At 37.2% G+C, this 14,463-nt stretch overlaps 1 protein-coding gene across 1 annotated transcript in view; it reads right to left on the bottom strand.

Moving 5' to 3' along the window:
* The window catches only part of LOC123255992 (tonsoku-like protein), a 41,846-nt gene continuing 27,383 nt past the window's right edge, over positions 1-14,463 (bottom strand). Inside the window, exon 24 of the mRNA XM_044684697.1 lies at positions 1-75. Coding sequence (XP_044540632.1) covers positions 1-75 — 75 coding nt within the window. The remainder of the gene's footprint in view (positions 76-14,463) is intronic.

Raw genomic sequence — 14,463 nt, 5'->3', positions numbered from 1 at the left:
CTATTCAGAGAAAAAGTCCTTATCTCCCTTGGCCTGTTCGGGGTCGCTTCCGCAGCAGCCTGGTGCTGTGTGACTCTGGGAGAGTCGCTTCGCAGAGGTTATGGGAGGTTGTGGGAGAGCAGGTCTCCCTAAAAAGTAGGCAGATAAGAACCCAATTAAAATTAAGTGCAACTTCCGTTGGAATAAGATTAATGTAGGAGGGAGTCAAATAAGAAGCTTAAGAAAAGGGAAATTCTGGAAGCTTTTGACTTAAAAAAACACAGAACTATGAAATAGTCAGAAAAACCACTCTTTAATTAAGGAAAGGGATAATTAAAGGAAAGGGCTGAATAGGCCTCTACAAAGAGCTTGACTCTACAGGCCCATGCAGAGATGGAGGACTGAACTTTGGATGTTCTGGGCCCTGAACCCTGGGAGTGACACTGTGCTACATGATGACTCTGAGGAGGCATTGAAGTGGGGAAGCTAAAATACCTTATTAGGGGAACATGGGCACTAAGGAGGAGAGGGATAGTTGATTGACTTTACAAAGGAAAATGAGGAATTCCCAACAAGAATAATAATGAGCAGCTGATGCCTTATAATGAACACAAAAGGGAAAGACTCAGCCTAGAGCTGGGCCATCAAGGTAAAGGACCCTGACCTAAGGGGAGAAACCATTGGGACAAAAGAGGTACTTAACATCTGGTGGGAATAGCCATCCCCACCTAAACTCCTTGAAGGCCTATTGTTAGTTTGAGAATAGTGAAGTTGGACTTTCCCTCAGAGAAGAACCAGCACTCAGGAGGTCAAACCCTGGACTTTCACCTTCCAGTTAACTAAACAGGGGTTCTACAAATTTGGGGGCTTCTAGCTTCCACGTTGACTATTTCATGGAAGAAGTGGTTTCTTGAGCTCACCTCGCTGATCTCTAGAAATGTATATTCCTTTTTGTGAGGAGCCCCCAAAATTTGTTTTTTGATGACTCCCCTCCCCCCTCCTCCACCCCCCTGTTTATTTCATGTTAATTGCCTTTTAAATTCCATGCCATCTGGATTACTAACTGTTTCCTGCTCTCTACTTTTGTTCATTCAAGCTTATCTCCTCCTATGTCTTAGAACAGTGATGGGTAACCTTTTAGGCTTGGTGTGTCAAAATTTGCCAAAAAAAGCAAGTATAACTCCAGTGGTGTGTCACTTTGAGAAAAAACCCATAATTTTGTGATATTTATAGTTTAAATAACATACTTCTCTGTATGCACCCTTGTGTCATTGAAAATGACTACAGATTTAGGGTACAGCATCGCAGGTACATGGGATTTGGGCATTTCCATTCTATAAGGGAATGAAATAGCTCCCACTAAAACACTAGATCAACCCTCCACCACCCCACCTACAGTGCAAGAGTGAGAGTCAGAGCCAGCTCACAAGAGTTAGAGCAAGCATGTGACATTTTCTAAATTTGTGGCAACTAACTGGAGTATCAGGGGCTTGCTCCTGAGAACAGCAAGACTTGAGACCCCAAGAAGTTAAAGAGCATGGACCTTGAGCGTGGACCTTGAGTGTGAACCTTGGGTACAGATCTAGAGCTGAGGGGCAACAGGTAGTGGAAGCAGTGTGCTGTGACTCAAAAAGGAGCCTTGGTCAGAGAAGCAAGCTGGGGTCTTGGCAGCTGACTAGGACTACCAGGGACTTGACCCTGAGAACAGCTAGCCTTGAGACCCTAGAAGGCTAGAGAGGGCAGACCTTGGGCACGGGAATAGAGCTGAGAGGGGAAGCAGACAGCAGAAGCCTAGCAGACAGTAGAAGCTGCATTGAGACTCCTAAAGTAACCTCAAGAAAAAACTGCTCAAAAGCTTCATACACAGAGAGCTTGCCTGCCTCATTCAGACTTCTGGCTGAGAAGGAAAAACCAGCATAGTGATGGTAAGCAATGCCCAAGAAATAACTACCAGAAAGAACAAGAAAAAGGCACTGACACTCGATAATTTTTACAGAGAAAAAATCCTGACCACAGAGCAGACAGCAGAGGAGAACAAACAAACACATCCAAACCCTCCCAAAAAAATGAAGATTGGTCACAAGCTCTTGAAGAGTTCAAATCTGAGATCCTGAGAAAGATGGAAGAGATTTGGCCAGAAAATTGGGAAATAGCTTAAAAAGAAAATAACAGTTTAAAAGACAGAAACTCCCAATTGGAGAAAGATACCCCAAAATCAAACAAAATGATAAGCAAATTGGAGACCCAAATTAAACAGCAGGAAACCATGAAAAACAGGATAGACCAAGTCAAAAAGGAAAATCAAAAGATTATAGCAGAAAAGCAGTCTCTAAAGACCAGAATTGGGCAAGTAGAAGCCAATGATCTCGCAAGACAGCAAGAACTAATAAAGCAAAGTCAAAAGAATGACAAAATAGAAGGAAACATGAAATATCTCAATGACAAGAACACGAACCAAGAAAACTATTTCTAGAAGAGACAATCTGAGAATTATTGGTCTTCCTGAAAAATCAGAAACAAACAGACATCATACAACAAGAAATTATCCAAGAAAACTACCCTAATGTTCTTGAACAAGAGGGAAAAATAGACATTGAAAGAATATATAGATCATCCTCTACCCTAAATCCTCAAAAGACAACACAAAGAAATATAATTGCCAAATTTAAGAGTTTCCCAGTTAAGGAGAAAGTGCTACAAGAAGCCAGAAAGAGACAATTCAGATGTCAAGGAGCACCAATCAGGATTATACAGGATCTGGCAGCCTCTACACTAAAAGACCACAAGGCTTATAATACAATATTGAGAAAAACAAGAGAACTGGGTCTACAACCAAAGATCATATACCCATCAAAACTGACTACATACTTCCAGGGGAAAGTATGGGCATTCAACAAAATAGAAGATTTCCAAGTATTTGTGAAGAACAGACCAGAACTAAGCAGAAAGCTTGATGTCCAACCACAAAAATCAAGAGAAACATGAAAAGGTAAATAAGAAAGAGAGGGGAATGAAAAAAATTATTTTTTTCCTTTTTAATTTGCTTCTTTAAGGGTTTTAATGAGATCAAATTATTTGTATTCCTTTATGGGGAAATGTTGTATAATTCTCAAAAATTGTATTCACTATTATAGTAATTAGAAGAATTATTCATAGGGAGAGGTTGGAGTACTAAATGGTCTAAGATGATATGCAAAAAAAGAGGGGGGGAGAATAGAAGATGGCACCAAGAGAAACTTGAAGGAAGAAGAAAAATAGGTTAATCTATACCACACAAAGTGGTACATGAGAAGGGGAGGAAGAGAGTGTTAATAGTAAATACTTAAACCTTATTTTTGGTAGAATCAGTTCTGAGAGGGAAGAGCACCTAGCTCCACTGAGATATCAAATTCTATCTTACCCTACAGGGAAAGTCAGAAGGGAAAAACCAAAGTGGGTAGAGGGGCAGGGAAGTTCAAAAAGGGAGGGAAAGAGAGGACAGAGGGAATTTAATAGGCCTCAAAAATAATAAGAGAGGAACAAAAACGAAGGGGTCAGAAAGGGAAGTAAACTAAGGGAGGGGATGAGGGGAACTGATTAAAAGCAAACCACTGATTTAAAAGGAAATAGTGAAAAAAGAAAGGGCAGGACAAGGAGAGGGAGTTAAAATGTAGTGGAATACACTGTTGATAATTATAACTCTGAATCTGAATGGGATGAACTCACCCATAAAATGGAAGCAAATAAGAGAGTAGATTAGAGACCAAAATTCTACCATATGTTGTCTACAAGAAATACACATGAGGCAGGTAGATGTACATTGGGTAAAAATAAAAGGCTGGAGCAAAATCTATTGGGCTTCAACTGAGAAAAAGAAAGCAAGAGTTGCAATCATGATATCTGACAAAGCCAAAGTAAAAATAGATCTGGTTAAAAGAGATAGAGAAGGTAATTACATCCTGATGAAAGGCAATATAGACAATGAAGAAATATCGGTACTGAACATGTATGCACCAAATGGTATAACATCCAAATTTCTAAAAGAGAAACTGGCAGAGCTCAAGGAGGAAATAGATAGTAAAACTATACTAGTGGAAGACCTAAACATTCCTCTATCAGATCTAGATAAATCAAACCAAAAAATAAATACAAAAGAGGTAGGAAAGGTGAATGAAATCCTAGAAAAATTAGAGGTAATAGATATGTGGAGAAAAATTAATAGGGACAAAAAGGAATACACCTTCTTTTCAGTTGCACATGGTACATTCACAAAGATTGACCATGTACTAGGGCATAGAAACATGGCAAACAAATGCAAAAGAGCAGAAATAATAAATTTAACCTCAGATCATAATGCAAAAAAATTATAATTAGTATGGGCACATGGAGAGGCAAATAAAAAATCTTTTGGAAATTAAATAATATGATTCTCCAAAATCAGTTAGTTAAAGAACAAATCACAGAAACAATTAATAATTTCATTGAAGAAAATGACAATGATGAAACATCCTACCAAAATCTTTGGGAATCAGCCAAAGCAGTACTCAGTGGAAAAATTTATATCCTTGAGTCCATATATTAACAAATTAGGGAGGGCAAAGATCAATGAATTGGGCATACAAATAAAAAAACTAGGAAGCAAACGAATTAAAAATCCCCAGATGACAACTAAATTAGAGATCATAAAAATTAAAGGAGAATTAATAAAATCAAAAGTTAAAGAACAATGAATTAATAAATAAGACTATAAGCTGGTACTTTGAAAAAACAAATAAAATTGACAAAGTACTAGTCAATCTAATTTAAAAAAGGAAAGAAGAAAACCAAATTAACTGCATCAAAGATGAAAAGTGAGGCCTTACCTCTAATGAAGAGGAAATCAAGGCAATTATTAAAAACTACTTTGCCCAACTATATGGCAATAAATATAGCAATCTAGGTGATATGGATAAATATCTACAAAAATATAAATTGCCTAGATTAACAATAGGAGAAATAAAATGCTTTAAAAACCCCATATCAGAAAAAGAAACTGAACAAACCATCAGAGAACTCCCTAAGAAAAAATCCCTAGGACCAGATGAATTCACAAGTGAATTCTATCAAACTTTCAAAGAACGACTAATCCCAATACTAAACAAATTATTTGACATATTAAGCAAAGAAGGAGTTCTCCCAAATTACTTTTATGACACAAATATGGTACTGATTCCAAATCTAGATAGATCAAAAACAGAGAAAGAAAACTACAGACCAATCTCCTTAATGAACATAGATGCAAAAATCTTAAATAGAATACTAGCAAAAAGACTCCAGCAAGTGATCATGAGGGTGATCATTATGATCAGGTGGGATTTATACTAGGAATGGAAGGATGGTTCAATATTAGGAAAACTATTCACATAATTGGCCATATCAACAAGCAAACCAACAAAAATCACATAATTATCTCAATAGATGCTGAAAAAGCCTTTGGCAAAATACAACACCCATTCCTATTGAAAACACTAGAAAGTATAGGAATAGAAGGACCTTTCTTAAAAATAATAAACAGTATATACCTAAAACCATCAACAAGCATCACCTGCAATGGGGACGAATTAGAAACATTCCCAGTAAGATCAGGAGTGAAACAAGGATGCCTATTATCACCTCTATTATTTAACATTGTACTAGAAGCAATAGCAATTAGAGAAGAAAAAGAAAATGAAGGTATTAAAATAGGCAATGAGGAGACCAAGCTATCACTCTTTGCAGATGATATGATGGTACATTTAAAAAATCCCAGAGAATCAACTAAGAAGCTTGTGGAAATAATCAACAACTTTAGCAAAGTTGCATGATACAAAATAAATGCACATAAATCATCAGCATTTCTATATATTTCCAACACATCACAGCAGCAAGAATTAGAAAGAAATTCCATTTAAAATCACCCTAGGGGGCAGCTTGGTAGCTCAGTGGATTGAGAGCCAGGCCTAGAGACAGGAGGTCCTAGGTTCAAATATGGCCTCAGACACTTCCCAGCTGTGTGACCCTGGGCAAGTCACTTAACCCCCATTGCCTATCCTTACCACTCTTCTGCCTTGGAGCCAATACACAGGATTGACTCTAAGATGTAAGGTAAGGGTTTTTAAATCACCCTAGACAATATAAAATACTTAGGCATCTATCTGCCAAGACAAACACAGGAATTATATGAACACAACTACAAGACACTTTCCACACAATTAAAATTAGACCTAAACAATTGGAAAAACATTGATTGCTCATGGGTAGGATGAGCTAACATAATAAAAATGAACATCCCTACCCAAATTAATTTACTTATTTAGTGCCATACCCATCAAACTACCCAGAAACATTTTTATTGAACTAGAAAAAATATATATAACAAAGTTCATTTGGAAGAAAAAAATTGATCAAGTATATTAAGGGAAATAATGAAAAAAAATGTGAAGGAAGGTAGCCTAGCAGTACCAGATCTTGAACTGTAGAATAAAGCAGTAGTCATCAAAACAATATGATACTAGCAAAGAGACAGAAAGGAATATTAGTGGAATAGACTTGGGATAGTGACCTCAGTAAGACAGTCTATGATAAACCAAAAGAGCCCAGAATTTGGGACAGAAATCCACTATTTGACAAAAACTGCTGGGAAAATTGGAAAACATGAGAGTGATTGGGTCTAGATAAACATCTCACACCCTACACCAAGATAAATTCAGAATGGGTGAATGACTTGAATATAACGAAGGAAACTATAAGTAAATTAGGTGAGCACAGAATAGTATACTTGTCAGATCTTTGGGAGGGGAGGGATTTTAAAACCAAGCAATAGCTAGAAAAAATTACAAAATATATAATAAATAATTTTGATTACATTAAATTAAAGATTTTGTACAAACAAAACCAATGCTACCAAAATTAGAAGAAAAGCAACAAATTGGGGAAAAATCTTTATGACAAAAAACTCTGACAAAGGTCTAATTATTCAAATATATAAGGAGCTAAATTACTTGTACAAAAAAATCAAGCCATTCCCCAATTGACAAATGGGCAAGGGACATGAATAGATAATTTTCAGATAAAGAAATCAAAACTATCAACAAACACATGAAAATTGTTCTAAATCTCTTATAATTAGAGAAATGCAAATCAAAACAACCCTGAGGTACCACCTCACACCTTGCAGATTAGCTAACATGACAGCAAAGGAAACTGGTGAATGTTGGAGGGGATGTGGCAAAATTGGGACATTAATGCATTGCTGGTGGAGTTGTGAATTGATCCAACCATTCTGGATGGCAATTTGGAACTATGCTCAAAGGGTTATAAAAGACTGTCTGCCCTTTAATCCAGCCATACCACTGCTGGGTTTATACCCCAAAGAGATCATAGGGAAAAAGACTTGTACAAAAATATTTATAGCCATGCTCTTTGTGCTGGCAAAAAACTGGAAAATGAGGGCATGCCCTTCAATTGGGGAATGGCTGAACAAATTGTGGTATTTGTTGGTGATGGAATACTATTGTGCTCAAAGGAATAATGAACTGGAGGAATTCCATGTGAACTGGAATGACCTCCAGGAATGGATGCAAAGTGAAAGGAGCAGAATCAGGAGAACAGTGTATACAGAGACTAATACACTGTGGTACAATCAAACATAATGGACTTCTCTACTAGCAGCAATGCAATGATCCAGAACAAGGCTGAGGGACTTATGAGAAAGAAAACTAGCCACATTCAGAGGAAGAACTGTGGAAGTAAAAACACAGAAGAAAAGCAACTGCTTGAACACTTGGGTTGATGGGGATATTAATGGGGATGTAGACGCTAAACAATCACCCTAGTGCAAGTATCAATAATATGGAAATAGGTCTTGATCAATTATACATATAAAACCTAGTGGAATTGTGTGTCAGCTACAGGGGGTGGGGAGTGGGAAGAGGGAAAGAAAATGAATCATGTAACCACAGGCAAATCTTCTAAATTAAAAAATTAATTAATTAAAAAAAAGAAAATGGCTACGTGTGTCAGCACTGACATGTGTGTCTTAGGTTTGCCATCAGGGTCTTAGAAGTTACTCCAGGATCATCTGAAAGTGATCTTAACTTCCTCAAAATTTCCTAGAGCATTTGGTCAAAAACTCTTCTCCACCAATATGACAGTCTATCTTACATCTTTTACACAGGTATCAGCCATCCCAGGTCCCTCCTTATTTATGGAAGAAGAGTATATTCTGGTGTGCATATGGCACCTCACAAGGCTCATTCACCATTCCCTTTCTCCATTTAAATTGGGAAATTCAAAAAAGTCAGTTTAGGAACAGCACATCAGTTAGGATTCAGATATCCTCAATTTTCGTTTAGACCCTCATCCCCTTTCTTCAAAAGTCTCTTTTTAAAAAAACCCAAACTTAACCTTCTGACTTAAATTCAGTATTCTCTATTGGTTCTAAGGCAGAAGATCAATAAGGGTTAGGCAATGGGGGTTAAGTGACTTGCCCAGGGTCACAAAGCTAAGAAGTATCTGAGATCAGATTTGAACCTAGGACCTCCTAGCCTGGCTCTCAATCCACTGAGGAACTCACCTGCTATCCCCATATAATCTCTTAAATGGTCTCCCTGTTTCAAGTGTCTCCCCTCTCCCATTCAGCTCTCTAGGTAGCCAAATTTATGTTCCTAAATAAGGGTGTGACTCCTTTAGCAGACTGGGTAGTTAGGTGGTTTGTAGTGTGCCTGAAGTGAGGAAAACCTGTGTTTAAATCTGGTCTCAGATATTTATTAGCTTTGTGATCTTGGACAACTCACTTATCCTCTGTTTATCTCATCTATAAAATGGAGAGAATAATAATGCCCACCTCTCAGAGTTGTTATGAGGATCAAATTAGATAATAATTATAAAGCACTTAGCACAATGCCTGACACACATATAAATGTTAAGTGTTATCATTATTATTGTTATTCAGGACCTAGCTGTAACCATGGAGTGGATCACTTCCTCAAAAGTAAATTAGAGATCAAACCCGGCCTCAGCTACTTCCCAGCTGTGTGACCCTGGACAAGTCACTTGACCCCCATTGCCCACCCTTATCAATCTTCCACCTATGAGACAATACACCGAAGTACAAGGGTTAAAAAAAATTAAAAAAATAATAAAAAAAAAAAGTAAATTAGAGGTTTTCTGGGTTAAGATGGCAGCAGAGTAAAAAGCAGCTGCCTGACCTCTCCTAACCGAAGGATATAGGACTCCTCAAGGGGACATAAAAACAAATCCAGATGAATGAAGGGACCCCCACAACAGGGCGCAGCATTGAAGGTACGTGGAATCAGGGCATTTCCACACTATAAAGGGGTGAAACAGCTCTCACTAAAACGCAAGCGGAGGAAGACCCTCCCCCACCCCACACATCATGTACTGTGCCAAGGCCAGGGCACAAGAGATAAAGCAGGTTTGGGGCACCCATTAAGTCATTGGCAGCTCCAGGGCCTGTTCCTGAGAGCAGCAAGACTTAGGACCCCAAGAGGCTAAAGAATGCACACAGACTTTGAATACAGACCCTGAGCACTGGCATGGGTGAAGGCATTGCCCTAGGTGTGGACAAGGATCTTGAACGCAGGCTTGGACCTCTAGTGAGGACCCTGTGCAGACAGGAGCACAGATGTGGAAGCAGCACCCTGAGACTGTTGAAGGAGCCTCGGGCAGAGGGGCAGACCAGGGGGGAAGACCAGGAGGCTTGACCCGGAGAACAATGAGACCTAAGACCTTGGGAGCCTAGAGAGTGCAGACAGACCCTGAGTGTGAGGATAAAGCGCAGAAGGCGCAGGTCTAACAATGGCAAGCCAAAATCTGAAACCCCAAAAGAGAAAGATCATTAAGAAGAAATCTGTAACACTCAACAACTTCTACACAGAGAAAATCCAGACAACAGAACAAACAGCAAAGGAGAACAAACAAGTAATCATATCCAAACCTTCTCAAAATAATGAAAACTGGTCACAAGCTATTGAAGAGTTCAAATCTGAGATGATGAGAAAGATGGAAGAGATCTGGCAAGAAAATAACAGTTTAAAAGGCAGAATTTTGCAATTGGAAAGTGAGGCTCAGAAATCAAATGAACTGATAAGCAAATTGAACACCAGAAATGACCAGCTGGAAGCCTTGAAGAACCAAACAGACTAGATTGAAAAGGAAAACCAAAAGATTATAGCCAAAAACCAGTCTCTAAAGGCTAGAATTGAGCAATTAGAAGCTACTGATTTTTCAAGACAGCAAGAACAAATAAAACAAAGTCAAAAGATTGATAAAATAGAAGGAAACATGAAATATCTCAATGAGAAAGTGACAGACCAAGAAAACTGGTCTACAAGAGACAATCTGAGAATCATTGGTCTTCCTGGAAAAGCAGGAATTAATAGAAATTTGGACTCCATACTAAAAGAAATTATTCAGCAAAATTGCCCTGAAGTTCTACAACAAGAGGGCAATATAGACATTGAAAGTATCCATAGATCACCCTCGACACTCAACTCAGAAAGGACAACGCCAAGGAATATAATAGCCAAATTCAAGAGCTTCCAAGTAAAAGAAAAAAATCTTACAAGAAGCCAGAAAGAGACAATTCAAATATCAAGGAGCACCAATCAGGATCACACAGGATCTGGCAGCCTCCACACTAAAAGACAGCAAGGCTTGGAATATGATATTCAGAAAGGCAAGAGAACTAGGCCTTCAACCACGGATCAACTACTCATCAAAACTGGCTATATACTTCCAGGGGAAAGTATGGGCATTCAACAAAATTGAAGATTTCCAAGTATTTGCACAGAAAAGACCAGGGCTAAGTGGAAAGTTTGATATCCAACCACAAAAATCAAGAGAAACATGAAAAGGTAAATAAGAAACAAAGGGGAAAGAAAGAAAACTCATAATTTTTAAATTTGCCTCTTTAAGGGCTTCAATAAGATCTAATTATCTGTATTCCTATGTGGAGAAATGCTATGTATAATTCTCTGTAGTGAACTCTATTCACTATTATAGTAATCAGAAGAATAATTCATAGGGAGAGGATGGAATACTAAATGGTCTAAGATGATATGGGGGGTGTGAAAGAGGGGGGTGAATAGTAGGGGACACCAAGAGAAACTTGAGTGAATAAGAAAAATAGGGTATTCTATTACACACAAAGAGGGCATGGGAAGGGGAGGGGACAAATACTGTTATAAGAAGGAGAGGAAGAGAGCATTAAGAGGTATATTTAAACCTTACTCTCAGTGTAATCAGCCTGGAGAGGGAAGAGTAGCTATATTATACATTGGGATATAAAACTCTATCTAACCCTACTGAGAAAATCAGAAGGGATAAACCAAGGGGAGCAGGGGAGTGGGGAGGTCAAAAAAGGGAGGGGAGAAGAAGGGGGAGGGAATTCATTAGGACTTTAAAAACAAAAAGAAGGTAATAAGGGAGGGGGTAGAAAGGGAATTTAATCAAGGGAGGGGATAAGGGATACTGGCTTAAAGCAAACCACTGGTTTAAAAGGAAATAGTTTAAGAAGAAGGGGTAGGAATAGGGGAGGATACGAAAATGTCAGCGAATGCACAACTGATAATTATAACTCTGAATGTGAATGGGATGAACTCACCCATAAAAAGGAAGCAAATAGCAGAGTGGATTAGAAACCAAAATCCTACCATATATTGTCTACAAGAAACACATATGAGGCGGGTGGACATACACAGGTTTAAGGTAAAGGGCTTGAGTAAAATCCTTTGGGCCACAAATGAGAAAAAGAAGGCAGGAGTGGCAATTATGATTTCTGACAAAGCCAAAGTAGAAATAGATATGAGTAAAAAAGACAGGGAAGGTCATTACATCCTGATTAAAGGCAGTATAGACAATGAGGAAATAACATTGTTCAATATGTATGCACCAAATGGCATAGCAACCAGATTCATAAAGGAGAAACTGGCAAATCTCAAGAAGGAAATAGACAGTAAAACCATACTAGTGGAAGATCTAAATATCACTCTTTCAGATCTAGATAAATCAAACCAAAAAATAAATAAGAAAGAGGTAAGAGAGATGAAGTCCTACAAAAATTACATTTAATATTTGGAGAAAAATAAATAGGAACAAAAAGGAATACACCTTCTTTTCAGCTGCACATGGTACATCCACAAAGATTGACCATGTAATAGGGCATAGAAACATTGCAAACAAATGCAAAAGAGCAGCAATAATAAATGTAACCTTCTCAGATCATAATGCAATAAAAATAATAATTAGTAAGGGCACATGGACAGGCGAATCAAAAACTAATTGGAAATTAAATAATATTATTCTCTAAAATCAATTAGTCAAAGAAGAAATCATAGAAACAATCAACAATTTAATTGAAGAGAATGACAGTGATGAGACATCCTACCAAACTCTGTGGGATGCAGCCAAGGCAGTACTGAGGGGGAAATTTATATCCTTGAGTGCATATATTAACAAATTAGGGAGGGCAGAGATTAATGAATTGGGCATGCAACTCAAAAAACTAGAAAGCGAGCAAATTAAAAATCCCCAGATGAAAACTAAATTAGAAATACTAAAAATCAAGGGAGAAATTAATAAAATTGAAAGTAAAATAACTATTGAATTAACAAATAAGACTAGAAGCTGGTATTTTGAAAAAACAGATAAAATAGACAAAGTACTGGTCAATCTAATAAAAAAAGGAAAGAAGAAAACCAAATTGACAGTATCAAAGATGAAAAGGGAGACCTCACCTCTAATAAAGAGAAAATTAAAGCAATCATTAAAAACTATTTCGCCCAATTATATGGCAATAAATATAACAATTTAGGAGATATGGATGAATATTTACAAAAATACAAATTGCCTAGATTAACAGCAGAAGAAATAGAATACCTAAATAATCCCATATCAGAAAAAGAAATTGAACAAGCCATCAAAGAACACCCTAAGAAAAAATCGCCAGGGTCTGATGGATTCACAAGTGAATTCTATCAGACATTCAAAAAGCAACTAATCCCAATACTATACAAATTATTTGATATGATAAGCAAAGAAGTAGTCCTACCAAATTCCTTTTATGACACAAATATGGTACTGATTCCAAAGCCAGGTAGATCAAAAACAGAGAAAGAAAACTATAGACCAATCTCCCTAATGAACATAGATGCAAAAATCTTAAATAGAATACTAGCAAAGAGACTCCAACAAGTAATTAAGAAGATCATCCACCATGATCAGGTGGGATTTATACCAAGAATGCAAGGATTGTTCAACATTAGGAAAACCATCCACATAATTGACCATATCAATAGTCTAACAAACAAAAATCACATGATTATCTCAATAGATGCTGAAAAAGCCTTTGACAAAATACAGCATCCATTCCTATTGAAAACACTGTAAAGTATAGGAATAGAAGGACCTTTCCTAAAAATAATAAACAGTATATACCTAAAACCATCAACAAGCATCCTATGCAATGGGGATAAATTAGAAGCCTTCCCAATAAGATCAGGAGTAAAACAAGGATGCCCATTATCACCTCTATTATTCAACATAGTACTAGAAACACTAGCAATAGCAATTAGAGAAGAAAAAGAAATTGAAGGTATCAAAATAGGCAATGAGGAGACTAAGCTATCACTCTTTGCAGATGATATGATGGTATACTTAAAAAATCCCAGAGAATCAACTAAGAAGCTTGTAGAAATAATCAACAACTTTAGCAAAGTTGCAGGATACAAAATAAATGCACATAAATCATCAGCATTTCTATATATTTCCAACACATCACAGCAGCAAGAGGTAGAAAGAGAAACATTTAAAATCACCCTAGACAATATAAAATACTTGGGAATCTATCTACCAAAACAAACACAGCAATTATACGAAAACAACTACAAAACACTTTCCAAACAAATAAAACTGGATCTAAACAATTGGAAAGCCATTGATTGCTCATGGGTAGTACGAGCTAACATAATAAAAATGACCCTTCTACCCAAATTAATTTACCTATTTAGCGCCATACCTATCAAACTACCAAAAAACTTTACTGAATTAGGAAAAACTATAACAAATTTCATTTGGAATAACAAAAGATCAAGAATATCAAGGGAAATAATGAAAAAAAATGTGAAGGAAGAGGGTCTAGCAGTACCAGATATTAAACTATACTATAAAGCAGCAGTCATCAAAACAATATGGTACTGGCTAAGAGACAGAAGGGAGGATCAGTGGAATAGACTTGGGGTAAATGACATCAGCAAGACAGTGTGTGATAAACCCAAAGAGCCCAACTTTTGGGACATGATGCTGGGAAATTTGGAAAACAATATGGGAGAGATTAGGTTTAGATCTACATCTTACACCCTACACCAAGATAAATTCAGAATGGGTGAATGACTTGAATATAAAGAGGGAAACTATAAATAAGTTAAGTGAACACAGAATAGTATACTTGTCAGATCTCTGGGAAAG

Source organism: Gracilinanus agilis, chromosome 1, assembly GCF_016433145.1.
Source record: "Gracilinanus agilis isolate LMUSP501 chromosome 1, AgileGrace, whole genome shotgun sequence".
NCBI classification, from domain to species: domain Eukaryota; kingdom Metazoa; phylum Chordata; class Mammalia; order Didelphimorphia; family Didelphidae; genus Gracilinanus; species Gracilinanus agilis.
This window is presented reverse-complemented; position numbering and strand designations above follow the sequence as displayed.